Genomic DNA, 16,583 nt, shown 5'->3' with positions numbered 1-16,583 from the left:
TTATATAATTGGGCAGCTTTAATTAGAAATCCCAGGGATTGGCTTCATACAACTAATGTTTATACAAATACATCTTTGGAGCAACACATGGTCCCAACCTATGATCTTACATGTATGTTACATATGCATAGGGAATTGCTCCCAAAGGAGGTAGAACTAAATCCAGTGTTATATTCAAACTGGCAGCTTTGGCATAAAGTTAGACAATGTTTACAACTAAATAGACATTCTTCTTTACATCTCCCATTAATGAATAATCCTGACTTTCTGTTGGAATTTTAAGAAAGGACTGATAGGGAGAAGCAAGAGGCTCGGCATTGGAAGGTAAAAACCTTTATTAGTGGTCAAACTAAGAAACCTATTCCGTATGCTGCCACATAATCATTTTATCCATTTTTGGGAAAAAAAAATTTGTAAATCACCAGATTCGGTCATATGTTGCAGCAGTATTGAGAAGGCTTTCAGATAGTGCTTGGTCAAATACAGTGGATAAAATGCTGCTTAGACCAAATCCAGAAAAAAAGGCGATAGCTGAGGTATATGGTATCTATAAACCAACTTTGAATTATGAGGAAAGGAATACTGGTTTAATTAGATGGAGTATATATGGTATATATGGTCTATCTAGAACCCCAACAGAGATGGATTACTTCTTTAATGTATAGAGAGATGGTATTTGAATTCTTCCATAATGCATATGTTTCACCTTATTGTTTATTTCAAATGGGTTTAAACAAACTCCCTAAATGTTTAAAATGTAATGCGATTGAAGCTGATTCCTACCATATGTTTTGGGGTTGTCCCCTTGTTAAAAGATTTTGGAGGTTAGTGGTTCAGTTTGCCCAGAGGAATTTGGTATCATTCCATTCCTTGTCTTCAACTGCAGTTTATAAATGATATATACATGTTTTTAACCATAGGAAAAAAAAATCCAGATCCACGAAAGAGGATAATTCATGCACATATAGTTTGCATGTTTTGCTGCGTTATTGCTTGTTTTTAATATTTTATATTAAAAAATTTTAATGTCATTGGTATTGTTGAATTTTACTGTTAGTTACTCACAACATAATCATGTGTGTGTGTGTGTGTGTATGTATATGTATATGTGTATATATATATATATATATATATATATATATATATATATATATATATATATATATATATATGCTGCCTTTAAAGTCCTTCATCTTTCTTTTTCCTACTATTTGTTAATTTTGGGATGTGGCAGGTGTAATTTTGCTGAAATAAATGATGTGGGAGCTTCCAGGTTTGCTAACTCCTCCAATCTTTTTATCGCCCTGCATCTTTCATCTGCCATTTTAGCGTGCTTTTGATGCAATAATTAGTGGATTTGTTTTATTGGTACACTATTTAAAAGTGATATGTTATTTATTAATAAAAGGGTTTTTTTCACAAGGATATGTCATGTCTTTATTGAAATTTATACATTGATGCCTTAAATCACTTAATTTTTTAATATTTTGTACAACTGCAAAGAAATGTTCACTGGGTTCACAAAAGGAACATCTACCAAAGATTTTCTGGAAGTGTGGCTGTGCTTTTATTAACCCCCCAGCGGTAATCCCGAGTGTGATTCGGGGTGGAAAAAACATGCAAAAAGCGGTAACACTGAGTCACACTCAGGGTAACTTTGGGGGTCCCCCTTACCTCAGCCCCACGCTCCAGCGGCGATCAGACAATCCCGCTGTGATGCCAGGGCGCCTCGCCGTCAGGGGGTGTGGCTGGGTGGGAATTTTAAAAGCAGATTACCGGGTAATCTGCTTTTAAATGCCGCCCGGGTCCCCGCCACCCCGCTGCTCGCATCTGCAGTTAGATGCGATGCACCATGCAGGATTTCTGCATGGTGCATCACATCTAACTGCTGATGTGATCACAAATAGTAAATTCTGGGGGTGATGCCAGCGGCGATTTCCTGCTGGCATCACTCCTGGAATTTACTGCAGCTGCTCGCATCACCCGGAGATCACCCTCCGGGTGATGCGAGCAGCTTCAGTGGGGTGAGTGGGGTGGGACATCCCCATCGCATCAACCGGCAAGATGTGACATCTTTTGTGAGATGTGATGGATTCTGAGGGTGGGAAATTTAGTAATCTGCTTTTAATTTTTTTTTTTTACAGTAAAATACACAGCAAAACATAAAAATATAAAAATACATTTTAGTGCGCCAAGGATCATTGCCCAATGCGCTGATTTACATTTTGCCCACCATTAGCCCTGATCTTGATCTGACCTTTTGATGGCTTATAAATCACTTCCTGAATGTATCATTTCATCACTTTGTCTTTGACCTTGATTGTTCCTGACTGATTGCTGGAGACCGCATGGCATCCAAACGGCATCTCACCGGCGCAAGCGCTGTTTTGGAGGAATTTGAAAGCACTGATAGCGATTTGGAGTTCCTTGTGGAATCGAGCGATAGTGATTCACCAGGAAATTTGTCATCGGACAGCGAAAGTCAGCTGAGCGACGATTCTGGACCTGAGGTCAGTGCTGTGCGCACATGGTGTCCTATCAACCTTGATGTGGACCAGGCAGCACCGCCAAGATTTTCATTTACTGGCGCACCTGGGATGAAAATTGAGGCTGAATGCGATGACCCCCTGGCTTACCTGAAGTTGTTTTTGACCAATGAAGTTATCGAAAAAATTGTTGAAGAGACAAACAGGTAAGCCGCTCTTGTGTTTGCTAACTTGCTGACTTCCGAATCCATAGTCAAGAACCACCAAACACCATCAGTGGCTATGAATAGACCTGGACGTCGTGCTTCCACCGTCGTCAACCCAGAACGCCTGACTGGTCGTCAGTTTGTTGAATACATCCCACCAACCCAGAAAAAGGCAGCACCTACAAGGATGTGCGTGGTTTGCTGCTCAAAGACTGATAACAGAGGAAGGAAGAAACGCAAAGAAACCAGGTTCTACTGTCCTGACTGTGATGTTGGACTTTGTGCAGCACCCTGCTTCAAAATCTACCACACCTGGGATGTCTACTAAAAATGTAAATATTCTTTTTTTCTAAAATCTGCATTTAACTTTTATTATTTATCAATAATATTGCACCCTTGTTTGGAAAATTTCAGTGATAAATTACACTGTTGTGGTCTATTATTTACTTATTTTTTATAATAACGATTTCTAATTATGTATTATATTAAAATTTATGATTATAATATAATAAATATAATTATTATACCCGGGAGTTAATTCTAAGAATTACAGGCCCACAATATAAACAAGAATTTCTATGCAAAAAAATAGGATCTCTTTTTGCATCAAAAAACTGACAGAATTAGAATGTTAGGGGGGTTAATGAGCCTTGCCTATCAGTTATTGAAAGGGCCCACAGGAGTCCCACTAAAGTGCCACCCTGGCATCCATTAATTGCTAAACTATTGCATTTAATGATGAGACACTACTTCTTAGATTAGCATATAACATACCAGATATGAAAAATAATGGTAACAGTATTCCTCTTTTGGTAACAGCTTCCCATCTGGGCTTTTTTTTTTTTTTTTTTTACTGCTAAGCAGAAGCCAGCTTTTACCTTTGTTAGAAAGAGGTCACATGCCTTAAATCTAGCAAGCTTTATCTAGGAAAACCTGTGGATTCAGGTATTAAATATTCCTGCGCTAAACTGTGATAGATCACTGGGGGTTGCTCATGGTCCAAAATAACAGCCATTTTTATTTGTTTAGGCAAGTGTTACAGCACACTCTCCAGCACTTCACAACAAAACAATAAACAGTAGCCCGGCTGGGCCTCTGGCTACCTCACCTAGGTGCCCTCTCTTTCTAACACATTCACTATATCAGTACTGTTCCACTTTTGTAGCACTGTTTGGCCATTGGCTTTCCTGGAACCCCCCGGCTCTCTCTCAACCTGAAACACTCTGGCTCTCTCTCAGCCTGGAACACTCTGGCTCTCTCTCAGCCTGGAACACTCTGGCTCTCTCTCAGCCTTAAACACTCTGGCTCTCTCTCAGCCTGGAACACTCTGGCTCTCTCTCAGCCTGGAACACTCTGGCTCTCTCTCAGCCTGGAACACTCTGGCTCTCCCTCAGCCTCTTGTTGATCACTCCCCTCAGCCTCTTGCTGAGTGCAGGTGCATATATCTCAGGCAGGATTGGGTTGGGCCAAGGAGCCCACGCTTTCACTCCCTTGGTCTGCTCCAAGGCAGACCTGTTTTTTTTCCCTAAAAACCCTATACACCAAGTATCACTCTCTTTCCCTGGAGCCACTAACACTTTTCCAACACTTTTAGGACACTCTGTCACAAAACATATAGGGCTCAATTTATTAAACAGGGAATCAAACATTCCCTGGTGGGAATCAATGTCTGACTCCCGGTCTTATAAAGTGAGCCAATAGTATAAAATGAAAACTTTAAAAAGGTTGTTGAGAATTACAATTATATAAATAAGTTTGTTATATACTCATAGGTTACTCTTTGGGTATAGATGTAGTGGAATGTCTTACAAAGGTCTGGGCTAAAAATCCCTCTAAAAATATATTCCCATGCTGAAGCTTGCCATATGCGCTGCAATTTTGATTTCTATGTAATTTTTTTAAAATAACATAAAAAGAAAATGTACAAAACACTACACGGTTTTAATTAAGGTCTAAACAATGTAGGCAAAAAAATCATGCCAGAAAATCTTTTGTGAATTGCATATTATTTTGCAGATCCTGGATTCTTTAAGTAATATTGTAAATGATGAGATTATATTATTTGCTGTACATTCTCCTTGTGTCTGAGTATGCTTATCCAACTACAAGCTTTAAGATATACATTGGCTTATATGCTGTGGGCTTGTTCCTATTTAAGGCTACATACAGTGCTCAACCCAGAAATTTTTTTTAAGCCGAGTAGGAAGAAATTGTAGACAAGTGGAAGTTCCTGTAATGTGACACAACTCATCAGTTGGTCAGTAAAAAAAATGTGCCAGGTGGTGCACCCTGATAAAAGGGGTTGGGGAGAGCACTGACATATGTTATTGGAATAATTGTATTCTAGAATTGACATTAGTTTTACGTTTTCAAAAAGTGTTTTAGAAAAGTTTCAATTACAATTGGTGATTTGACAATTGGGTAAACCTTATATAGTTATGTGATCTTGTACTGTATAAAAGGTATTTAATAGTGCATTCTAATATTTTTCTATACCTGACTGATTTGTTCAAATTAACCATCAGATCTCAGTACAAACCATTGAAGCAGCTGCATTCTGGTTGAACGTCTTCAGTAAAACCAGGGAAAATGGTGTTCCAAGCAGTTGGAAAATTACTTGGAAAACAGTAAGTGTATTCATTATGTATTTACCCTTGTATGTACCGGTACATAAAAACTTTTCTACTCAATACCTGAATGTTGAAGAACAGTTTGTTAAATCTTTAAGGGTGGGGATTTGTGTATTTTTATTATGGTTTACTAACATATTTTATTCGGGGATCATAGTTCTCCCCAGCCCATTTTTGGGGGGCGGGCCGTCCACCTGCAGTGATTTTTCTGCCCGGCACATTTTCAGCAGCTCTGAACGGACACTTGGGAGGCTGCTCTGCTCTCTCCGTTCTCCGCTGATGAGAGCTGATAGCTGATTAGAGTTGGGCGGAGTGAGGAGAGCACAGCTATGAAGAGATCAGGACAAACATTGTGCAAACAATGTCTCTGTCCAGTGGGCGTGTGTAATGACATCATTATAGCAGTGTGTGTTGCATGTCACATTCCTCAGCCTTACAGCTCTCTGTGTATAAACCTTAATATCCCCTAAACTGTATGTCATAATGATTTGTCATTTTCAGGGTGCACAGAGAACACTTAGAAGAGTTAGCCCAATTCACAATTTCAGCACTACAGCTTTCACAAATTTCATGATATATGGGGATCAGAATTGTAAAATCTTGTGAAAATACAACATTGGGGTTGCAGTAATAAAAGCAAGTGCGCCTGGGAGTCCTAAATCAAAAATGCAAATTGGGGACCCCCGGGGCCACTTACATAGAAAGGAAGGGCCCCTAAATTTATACTTATCTCTCACAAATCTAAAACTGTCATACTATGTTACCCCGTTTGCGTCTCTTCTTCGAACCCCCAATTTCCCCCCTAGAATGGTGGGGTGTACAAAGCCAAAAATGTAGGTGCAATGGCAAACGCACTGCCCTGTTACACATTACTGCCCATTTCTAACACTGGAAACTCAATTTGTCTGGAACAGGGAGGCGTAGGGAACATCTGTTGATAACACCCCCTAAAGTTCTATCACAAAGGCATCATTAGAACATAAAAAACTCTGCCCATCAAAACGAAATTGGAGTTTAGGTACTGGTAGGGTAAGTCATGGGTAACAAGGCATGTTTTGATGGGCAGACTTTATGTATTGATCCCATGGAGATGAAAATTTGGGGGGGGGGTGTTAGCCACAAGTGTCCCCCACTTGCACCTATGATTCTGTTTATCTGCACCTCTCTGTTCTAGAGAAATTGGGGTTCAGAGTAGGGAAGGGGACAATTTGATGGGCAGAGGTTTTTATGTTCTAATGATGCCATGGTTATGAAATTTTAGGGATTTATACATATGTTCCCCACTTGCACCTACATATTCAGTTTCCTGCACCTCCCCATTCTAGATAAATTGGGATTCAAAGAGCAGAAGCAGAAAGGGCAGCATAGTATTACAGGTATAGTTTGGTGAAAGGTAGGTCAAATATTTAGGGGGCCACCCCAATGCTTCTTACTATGTAAGTGGCCCCTGGAGTCCTTAATTTGCAGTTTCAATTTTGGACTCCTAGGTGTACTTTCTTTCAAAACTGCAACCCAGATCTTCCAATTTCCACAAGTTTTTAAACTCATGAGCCCCATATTTTGAAATTCTTGAAATTAAAAAAAAATGTTTATTAGTAGCTATGAGAGTCCCCTGTGTACCCTAAACATTTTAGGTAATTACAACCAACAATTAAGGAGATCTAAAGGGTTGAACACAATAAGTTGTTAGGCTGCAGAACATGACAAGCAGATTTTAAACACACAGCGATCATACTGCGGGTGGATAAATTTCACAGGAAGGTTTTGTTTTTGGAAGTGATGAGAGGAGGGCACTGGCTGTCCTGCCCCCATCTGCAATCACATGCATGATGCTCTTTGTGTTACCTAGGTATAGCGCTAGGAGGTGACAATGTAGGCTGAATTAACATTGGCAGTAAGGTTGCATTTGCTGCGTTTACCCCTCACATTCCTCTCGTCAGGAACCACTGCTGCTTGAAAAACTGAAAAGCCCAGCACTTACTGCCTGGTACCAATCCCAGGTCCCCAGCAGTTATCACAGGTTACCAATCCCAGGTGCCTAGCAGTTATCACTGGTTACCAATCCCAGGTGCCTAGCAGTTATCACAGGTTACGAATCCCAGGTGGCTAGCAGTTATCACAGGTTACGAATCCCAGGTGACTAGCAGTTATCACAGGTTGCCAATCCCAGGTGCCTAGCAGTTGCCAAGAAGTCACTCAGGAGGGGCATTTTTCACTGCCAATGTGAACTAAGCCTAATTTGTTAAGCCACATTGATCACAATATTACACTACTACAAGGTATTACACTATTTCAACATGGAACTCAAGGGAGTTGGATTAAAATACACAGCACTGGACTGTTTGGGTATAATACAAAAAAATTGAAAAAAATGTACATTCTAACAGGCCAGGCATTAGAAAGTTGGAACAAAGTATAGGAGCCAGGCAGAACACTGATACAATAGCAGGGGTTACTGGATACCTATGGCATGAATAACTAGGAGCTCCAAATTTGCTGTGTCTAGCCCCGCCCACTTTTTTACCACCCGGCTACAGTTTCCCCCCCACCCGGCTGAAAAACATTTCTGGGGAGAATACTAGGGGATGTTTGTGTGTGTTAAAACTTCCTTTCCTGTTTTAAGTTGTATAAATAAAAATATTGCATAGTAAGTTTTTAATATATACAGTGGAGCAGCCACTGGAAATACTGCTGATTTACATAGTTACATAGTAGGTTAGGTTGATAAAAGACATATGTCCATCAAGTTCAACCACCTGGGAAATAGAGATATCCCAGATATAAAACCCTATAAAACATAGTTGGTCCAGAGGAAGGCTAAAAAAACAGGGGAAAAAAATTCCATTCTGATTTCATGAGGTAATCGGATGTTCCCTGGATCAACAGTCACTGTTATTTTTACTTTAAAGCCTTAATACCTAGTTATATTCTGTGCTTCTAGAAAAACATCCAGCTTTTTCCTAAAGCAATCTATAGAATGTGCTGAAACTGCTTCCTGAGGGAGCTGATTCCACATTTTCACTGACCTTACAGTGAGGAATCCCTTCCTTCTCTGGAGCTTTAACTTTTTTTTTCTCCAGATGCAAAGAGTGCCCTCTTGTACTTTGTAATGATCTCAAAGTGAATAATTGGGTTGAGAGTTCTGTATTTGGACCATTTATTTTTATACAGGGTGATCATATGCAATCTTAAACGTCTCTTCTCAAGGGAGAGTAGATTCAGTTCAGCTAATCTCTCCTCATAGCTGAGCTCCTCCATTCCTTTTATTGGTTTAGTTACCCTTCTCTGCACTCTGCAATTCCACAATGTCCTTTTTGTGAACTGGTGCCCAAAACTGGACTTCATATTCCAGATGGGGTCTGACCAATGCTTTATACAGGGGCAGGAATATGTCTCCATCTCTACAGTCTTTTCCTCTTTTAATACAAGAAAGTACTTTGCTAGCTTTAGATATTGCAGCTTGGCATTGCATGCTGGTATTAAGTCTATGATCTACCACAACCCCCAGATCCTTTTTCCGCTTGTAGATTATAGACATCCTGTTTGGCGTGAGGAAGGGGAAATGCAGCAAATGCACTGCACATGCATAAGATTGAGCAAGCCTCTGAAGATACTTGCGCAGAAGGAGCAGCCCAAAGCCTCTTGGTATATGTTACACAAAGATCCCAGAAGGCTACGGATTTCCCCCTCTAACATGGCAGTAAAGAAGGAAGGAGAGAGGTTCTCTAAAAAAAAAAAATGGAAAAACAAAAAAAGCAAACCAAATTTTTCATTTATATAAAAGGGAAATCACTTTTTTATATAATGTTAAAAATGTGGTGATGCTTCAATAGCATCATGCATGTGATAGCAAATGAGAGCAGGACAGTCAGTGTCCCCTTTCATCACTCCCCATATTCTATAAAAAACAAAGAACAAAAAAAAACTGTCTATGAAGATTATCCACAGTGTGTAAAAATGATGTTATCGGCAGTGCAGTGTGATAGCTGTGTGTGTGTGTGTGTGTGTGTAAAAGCTGCTTGTCTTATTCTGCAGCCTAACAACTCGCTGTGATCAAACCTTCAGATATCCTAAATCGTTAGTCGTAATGACACAGTACCCTCATAGCTACTAGTAACCAAGTTCTTTAAAAAATTTTAGGAAATAGGGGTTTAAACTTGTGAATATTGAACATTGGGGTTGTTGTATCAAAAGAGCACAAAATTGAAATTGCAAAGTAAGTAAGTATTGCATAGTACGAAGCATTGGGGTGGGCCCCTAAATGTATACCTACCTTTCACAGAACTATAATTGTCATACTATGCTATCCTGTCTGCTACTCTATCTTGAACCCCAATTTCTCTAGAGGTGGAGGTAAACAAAAAGGTGCAAGTGATCCCTCCAAACCTTCATCACCATGGTATCATTACAACGTAAAAAAATTCTGTCCATCAAACGCACCTCCCTGGTAAACATGACTGTACCCTTCCAGTACCCGAACCCCATTTTGTTTTAGTGGGCAGAGTTTATGTTCTAATGATGCCATAGTGATGTAATTGTGGGGGATGGTAGCCACAAATGGTCCCAACACATTTTTGGTTTCTTACACCCCCCATTCCAGGGAAATTGGGGTTCAAGTGTTAGAAGTGGGAGCGGGAAGAAGGGAGTTAGCCAAAGGTGTCCCCCACTTGCACCTATATTTTTTTTAATAATTTTGTTAATACACCCCTGCCGCTCTAAAGAAATTGGGGTTCAAAGAAGAGAAGCAGACAGGGTAGCGTAGATTGACAGTAAAAGATTTGTGACAGGTAGGTATACATTTAGAGGCCCCACCATAACTTGAAATTTCTTAAAGCTAGGGGGCTGATATTTTGGTTACTAGTGGCTATGAGAGTCCCCTGTGTACTGCAACTTTCAAGTCATTACAACATAAGGTTTAGGAGATATAATGGTTTGCACACAGTGATTTTTTTTTAAAGTTGCTGCTGATGACGTCATTGTACGTGCCCACTGGGGCGGATACATTTTGGAAGCAGCTTTTTTAATAGAAATCCCAGCTCATACTATCAGATATGGGGGTGGGGCGGCCTGTGTGCCATTCCCATCAAGGCTGAGCTGTGTGCTAAGCTCCCCCGAACATCTCTCACAGGCAGCAGCAATCCTCTGGATGACAGCTGAGCACAGAGCAGCCTCACTGAGATTCGTGCAGAGCAGTAGAGCTGCGGATAGGAGGTAGGCGGAGGAAGCACGGCAGCCGGGCGAAGCGACTAGCTAAAACCTTCTGGGGAGAACTATGTAACTAATAATCCATAACTTTTATCTATAAGTGCACCTTTTTTTAACCCTTGGAACTGTTTTCCTGTTGTATGAGCCCATTTTGGCCTTTCCTCACCTTTGACTATATAGGCCATATAGGTTGTATCCCAATGAAAAGTCAGCCCAGTGCTCCAAGAATCCAAATCTTTTCATTTTACACCAGGACTCATGCCATGCATTTCACTGTTTAACTCCCGCTGCCTTTCTTGTGTTGCGCATGTCACAGGCAGTATTCTAGAGAATATACCCTTGGAGGTCCTTCCTTCAACTTAAAGCCTAGTCCTTTAAACTGTTTTTTGAGAATTCGCCATCTTCTGTATATTCTGTCATTGGTTCCAAGATGGGCCAAGACAGTTGGGTTATGCCCAGTCCCTCCAAGTATTTTGTCCACTTGGTCCACCACATGGTGAACCCTGGCACCAGGGAGAAAAGAAACCTTTCGGTTGAAGCGATCTAGGTGACAAACTATTTGTCAGAAGTCTGGAGACAGGTACTGACCGTTTTCTATCTGTCCTCCTGATCAAAGAATCCCCTATGACAACAAATTTTCTACACCTTCCTACATTGCCTTCCCTACCCCTACTAGATGGGCTGCTCTCCTGGCAGTTAGGGGTAGTAGTAACATCTGGGGGTGCCACCTGCACATCGCCAAATAACTTTGCAAATTTCTTAGAGTGCTCAAACAGGGCTGGCCTTCCTTTTCTGGGACCTGGCTCCCTACGTGTTCTGATCTCTCCACACTCCACATCTATCCCAATAACTACCTGCTCAGTAAGCAGGAGGTCTCAAGGTGATTAAGAGATTTCAGTGTTGCAATGTGCTCTTCCAGATCTCTAATGCGAGATTCCAGAAAGGGGATTTTCTCACAGCGGTATTCACCTTGGAGCTGTTGCTCCATTTGTGCTTTCATATGACAGACTTTACCCTTGCTGCTACACATTTTCCAAGCTACAACATATATTTCAGGGAGTTTTAAAAGGTGTTTTACAGTTTGTAGATTTTTTTAAAAATTTACCTCCTTTAGTTTTCAATTCCTTTGTTTTCAACTCTACTTTCCCAGACCACAAGTGAACAAGCTCAAAGGTGAGTTTACCTAGAACTTCTATAACCTGTGAACCCTTGACCACTCCCCTTATTTAGTGGTCTGATAGGAAAGAATAAAAAGTATTGTAAAAAACTGTCCGAAAAAGAGAAAAAGTATTAAATGGCTAATAGAGACAGAGATGACAAAAACACAAGAATTGTCACAGTCAAATGTCTCAAACGCAAAAACACAACTCCTGTGTTTTGTAACTCCACTTATCCAAAGTCACTTGTTTCTCAAGCCATGAGTCAGCCAATGATTTACCAATTCAATTGTGTACAGTTAGGGAAAGGGCAGTAAATAAAGTGAACCTGTTTATTTACTTGTTACATGGGCAAAGTACAGGCTGACTGCAATAGCACCATAATATTGTATGTTCTCCAAATGTATATATTTTGTAATGTGACAACTGTGACTTTAGGTCTTCTTTAATGACACTTAGAATTCAAAACAATAATCCTGTTTGAGGTAATTACAGATAGATACAATAAGGTGCATATTTAAGATCTTTTTTTAAAAGGTAGGGTGGACAGCAATGCTTTATTTTCTCCTATGTAAAAGTATTAGATCTAATAATGAAATTAAAAAGTATTACTGGGCATGCAATAATTCCTAGGCATAAAGCTGTGGTAATCCTTGTGCTGCAGATCCTGTATGCCAATGGCAGCCTTGGCATGTTAACAAACTCCCAGCCACTATTTTAGCTGGGAATATGTTGAAATGTTGTTTTCTGTACTGATGACTTTCTCGCAGTGATTTAACCCCTGTAGTCACTTACATGCAGAGAAAGCCACTGCCTTGCAAGCTGTCCCTGGCACACCTCCTGGGTTTCTAGGTTTCAGAATAGAGACTAGTAAAAACAGATGTTTTCTAATTTCCTTCGAGAAGAATGAACCTGGAATGCCTGAGCTGGGAAACCAAAGTTAGGCTGGTTGGAAAAGAAAACCCAGCCACCCCATTTATTCAGATGTGTTGTACCCATGATTACATTGCTTTCCTTAAACATATTTGGTTATTGCCACACATGCTGAAGTGAGAGCAAGTCTAGAGACAATTTAACTATTAACTTTTTCAACAGCAATGCTTTAAAATTCTTTATAGAGCATTAGTTTAGAGTTAAGTCTGGATATAATTTGTATACGTTTACCCAGCTCTGTCTCATCTTTTCCAACACACATAAAACGTTAATACTAGTTGAAAATGTGGAACTAGTTTGTATTAAAAATAATTTATTCTTATAATATAAATCTTAATAATTTGATCTACTATTCTTTTTTTACACTTGTTTTTCAGATAATTTGCTCTGGCAGCAAAAGGGCTAAAGTAAGCAATTTCCTTCTTGCAGGAAACTTGTACTTGCCTGATAGCAACTTTTTTATTTACACTCACCTGTCCTTTCTCTGTCATAGGCACTAATATTTTCATCTGCTCCCCTTCCTGGATCTCCTGCCATCTTGATTGTTCAGGCTGGGATAAACATAACTCCATACATGCGTGCAGGAGTTAATGGTCACACAAAGCCATGTGATATAGTAAAGATTTTCATATTCTCAGCTTGCTCACTGTTTGGCTTGTGAAACAAGTAGACTTTTAATCAAGTGGAGTTAGAAAAAACAGGAGTCTGATATTGTGCATTTGATATTGTGCATTTGGGAGTTGTGTCTGTTTGACTGTTGGGTTGTGTTTGCTTGACTGTCAGTTTTGTTTTAAACAGCTTTTTTTGCTTGCTGACCTCCAAGGGGGAGTGGTCAAGGCTTCACAGGTGATTTAAGTTTCTGGGGCACGTTTGGTTCAGTGCACAATCTGTTACATGTATGCACAAATGGAGCAACAGCTCCTAGGTGAATAGCGCTGTGACAAATGTGAGCAAGTTGCCGTTCTGGTATCTCTCATTAGAGAGCTGGAGAAATTCATTGCAACACAGAAATCACTGAATCACCTTGAGAGGGGTCTCCTGCTCACTGAGCAGGCAGGTAATGGCTTAGATGTGGAGGGTGGAGAGGTTAATCAGCCCTGTGTTTGAGCACCCCAACATGTTTGCAAAGTTATGTGAAGATGTGCAGGTGGCAGACCCAGTTGTGGCAACTCTAGATGTTACTGCTATCCCTAAATGCCAGGAGAGCAGCCCATCTAGTAGTAGTGGGGAGGGAAACGCAGGTAGGAAAAGACAATTGGTAGTCATCTGGGATTCCATCATCAGGAGGACAGATAGAATAGTTTGTCGCCCGGATCCCTTCAACCGAATGGAGTACTGGTACCATATGTTTACTTGGAACACTGTGCTGACTTTTCATTGGGATACAACCTATATAGCAGAGAGGGTTTTCACTTTAAATGGAAGGGGGTCTACTGTGTTAGGGAAAATATTTATAGGAATGGTGAAGGGATATTTAAACTAGGACAGAGGGGGTTGGGACAGTCAAATAAGGTGGCAGAAAGGTTAGTCAGGGGTCAGACACTAGTGGAGGGTGGATTGGGGATAGTTGGGGGGAGGATTATGGATAATTGTAAGGAGCTTCCCATGTTACAAACAAACATTGCATTGTGCAGTACTATTTGTACTGAAAAACAAAATGATTTGTTAAACAATGATGGTAAAAGCAGCAATGGTTTAAAGAGCCTGTTCTCAAGTGCTAGAAGTCTAGCAAACAAGATAGAGTTGGAAGCCTTAATGAGTGAGGAGAATTATTACTTAGTTGGTATTGCTGAATTGTGGCTTTGTTTTCACATGACTGGGCTGTTAGTATTCCTGGGTATACTCTTTCGTAATGACCAAAGGATGGTGGTGTCCGTATGTGAGAAGTGATCAAAAAATGAATGTGGAAGAAGAAATTGCAGATGAAACAAGAGATGAGGTTAAGGCATTATGGGTGGAGTTGAATGTGGGGTTGAATAACACACAATTAATGATTGGAGTCTGCTATAGGCCCCCCAGTGGTGAGGAAGAAATATAAAATCAACTACTAGTACAGATAGAAAAAGCAGCAAAAAGTGGAAGTGTTTTAATCATGGGAGATCTCAACTACCCTGACTTTAACTGGAGTAATAGCACTACAGGAGCAGCAAAAGGGAGGAAACTAGTGAATTTAATACAAGATCATTTTATAGTACAGTTTATAAAAACTAGAAATCATACTCTGCTGGACCTAGTTCTTTCTAACAATGCAGAGCTTACAACAAATGTGCAAATAAAAGGGAATCTGGGTAGCAGTGATCATATTATGACTTAATTTAATGGTAGCTATAAACAGGAAGCAAAAACAGGAAAGATAAAAACAATTAATTTTAAGAGAGCAAATTTTGCATTTTTAAGGGCGGCTCTCTGTGACTTGGACTGGGAGACAATATTGTCCTCAAAGAACACAGAACATAAATGGGAATGTTTCAAGTCTGTTCTACAAAAGCAAACTGAAAAATATATCCCAATGGGTAATACGTTCAAGAGGCTAAAATTAAAACCTATGTGGCTCACAGCTGATGTTAAAAAAAGCCATAAGGAACAAGAAAAGGGCATTCCAAAAATAAAATAAAGAAGGATTACCTTCATCATTTGAAACCTTTAAAGAATATAACAAAAGATGTAAAAAGGAGATAAAATGTGCAAAACTTCAAAATAAATGACATTGAAAAGGGATGTAAGGCAAACCCCAAAAAACTTTTCAAATATATTAATAGCAAAAAGATCAGATCTGAGCATATAGGCCCCTCAAAGGATGTCGCTGGGTTGGTAACTGAGTATAAAGACAAGGCAGGTTTACTAAACACTTTTTTTTAGCTCTGTGTACACAAAGGAAAATGGCAGAGCTCAAGTCCAAATTCATAATAGCAATGTCACTGCCTTAAATGAGTCACAATGGCTCAGAATTGATATGACTGAGAAACAGCTGGAAAAACATAAGGTTGACAAAGCACCAGGACCTGATGAATTACATCCACATTTTAGAGACTCTTTAGTCACTGGCAAGGTAATTACAAGGTACCTACAGACCCGTTAGTTTAACATCCACAGTTGGAAAGGTCTTAGAGAGTTTGATAAAGAACCACATAGAGGAGTTTCTGATAGAAAATAATATTGATAGTGATAGTCCGCATGGCTTAAAGAAAGACAGAAGTTGTCAAACAAATTTACTCTCTTTTTATGAGGAAGTAAGTAAACAGGTAGACAGTGGAATAGCAGTTGATATAGTGTACTTGGACTTTGCTAAAGCATTTGACACTGTACCCCACAGACGATTAATATGCAAGTTAGGGTCGATAGGTTTAGAAAAGTCAGTCTGTGAATGGATAGAGAATTGGCTTAAAGATCGCATCCAGAGAGTTGTAATTAATGATTCATACTCTGATTGGTTCAAGGTTATTAGTGGTGTACCCCAGGGTTCAGTGTTGGGACCTTTACTGATTAATATCTTTATAAATGAGTTTGGGATTAAAAGTACTATTTCTGTGTACTATGACACCAAATTATGTAATGGAATTAGGTCCATACAGGATGTCTATAATCTACAAGCAGACCTGAATGTACTGTTTGATTAGGGAGCCAAGTGGCAAATTACATTTAATATAGATGAATGTAAAGTTATGCACTTGGGAGCTAACAACATGCATGCTTCATACTGTCTAGGGGGAATACATTTGGGGGAGTCAGAAATGGAAAAGGATCTGGGTGTTCAGGTAGATCATAGGTTTAATAACAGCATGCAATGTCAAGCTTCAGTATCTAAAGCTAGTAAATTAATTTCTTGTATTAAAAGAGGAATAGACTGCAGAGATGGAGACATTATCCTGCTCCTGTACAAAGCATTGGTCAGACCACATCTGGAATATGCAGTCCAGTTTTGGGCACCAGTTCACAAAAAGGACATTGTCGAATTGGAAAGATTGC

General features: G+C 39.8%; 1 protein-coding gene across 5 annotated transcripts in view; it reads left to right on the top strand.

The window, feature by feature from the left end:
* LOC140340341 (MOB kinase activator 2-like) overlaps positions 1-16,583 on the top strand; it is an 88,077-nt gene that overhangs the window by 28,589 nt on the left and 42,905 nt on the right. For 4 of the 5 annotated variants that reach the window (XM_072425455.1, XM_072425456.1, XM_072425453.1 and 1 more), the window contains exon 2: positions 5,218-5,319. In XM_072425455.1, coding sequence (XP_072281556.1) covers positions 5,282-5,319 — 38 coding nt within the window. In that variant the 5' untranslated portion in view covers positions 5,218-5,281. Of the gene's footprint in view, positions 1-5,217; positions 5,320-12,994; positions 13,025-16,583 lie in introns of all 5 variants that reach the window. The other variant, XM_072425454.1, reaches the window with a different exon arrangement.

Source organism: Pyxicephalus adspersus, chromosome 11 (genome assembly GCF_032062135.1).
Source record: "Pyxicephalus adspersus chromosome 11, UCB_Pads_2.0, whole genome shotgun sequence".
NCBI classification, from domain to species: domain Eukaryota; kingdom Metazoa; phylum Chordata; class Amphibia; order Anura; family Pyxicephalidae; genus Pyxicephalus; species Pyxicephalus adspersus.
The sequence above is the reverse complement of the archived record's forward strand: the minus strand, read 5'-3'. Positions and strand labels throughout refer to the sequence as shown.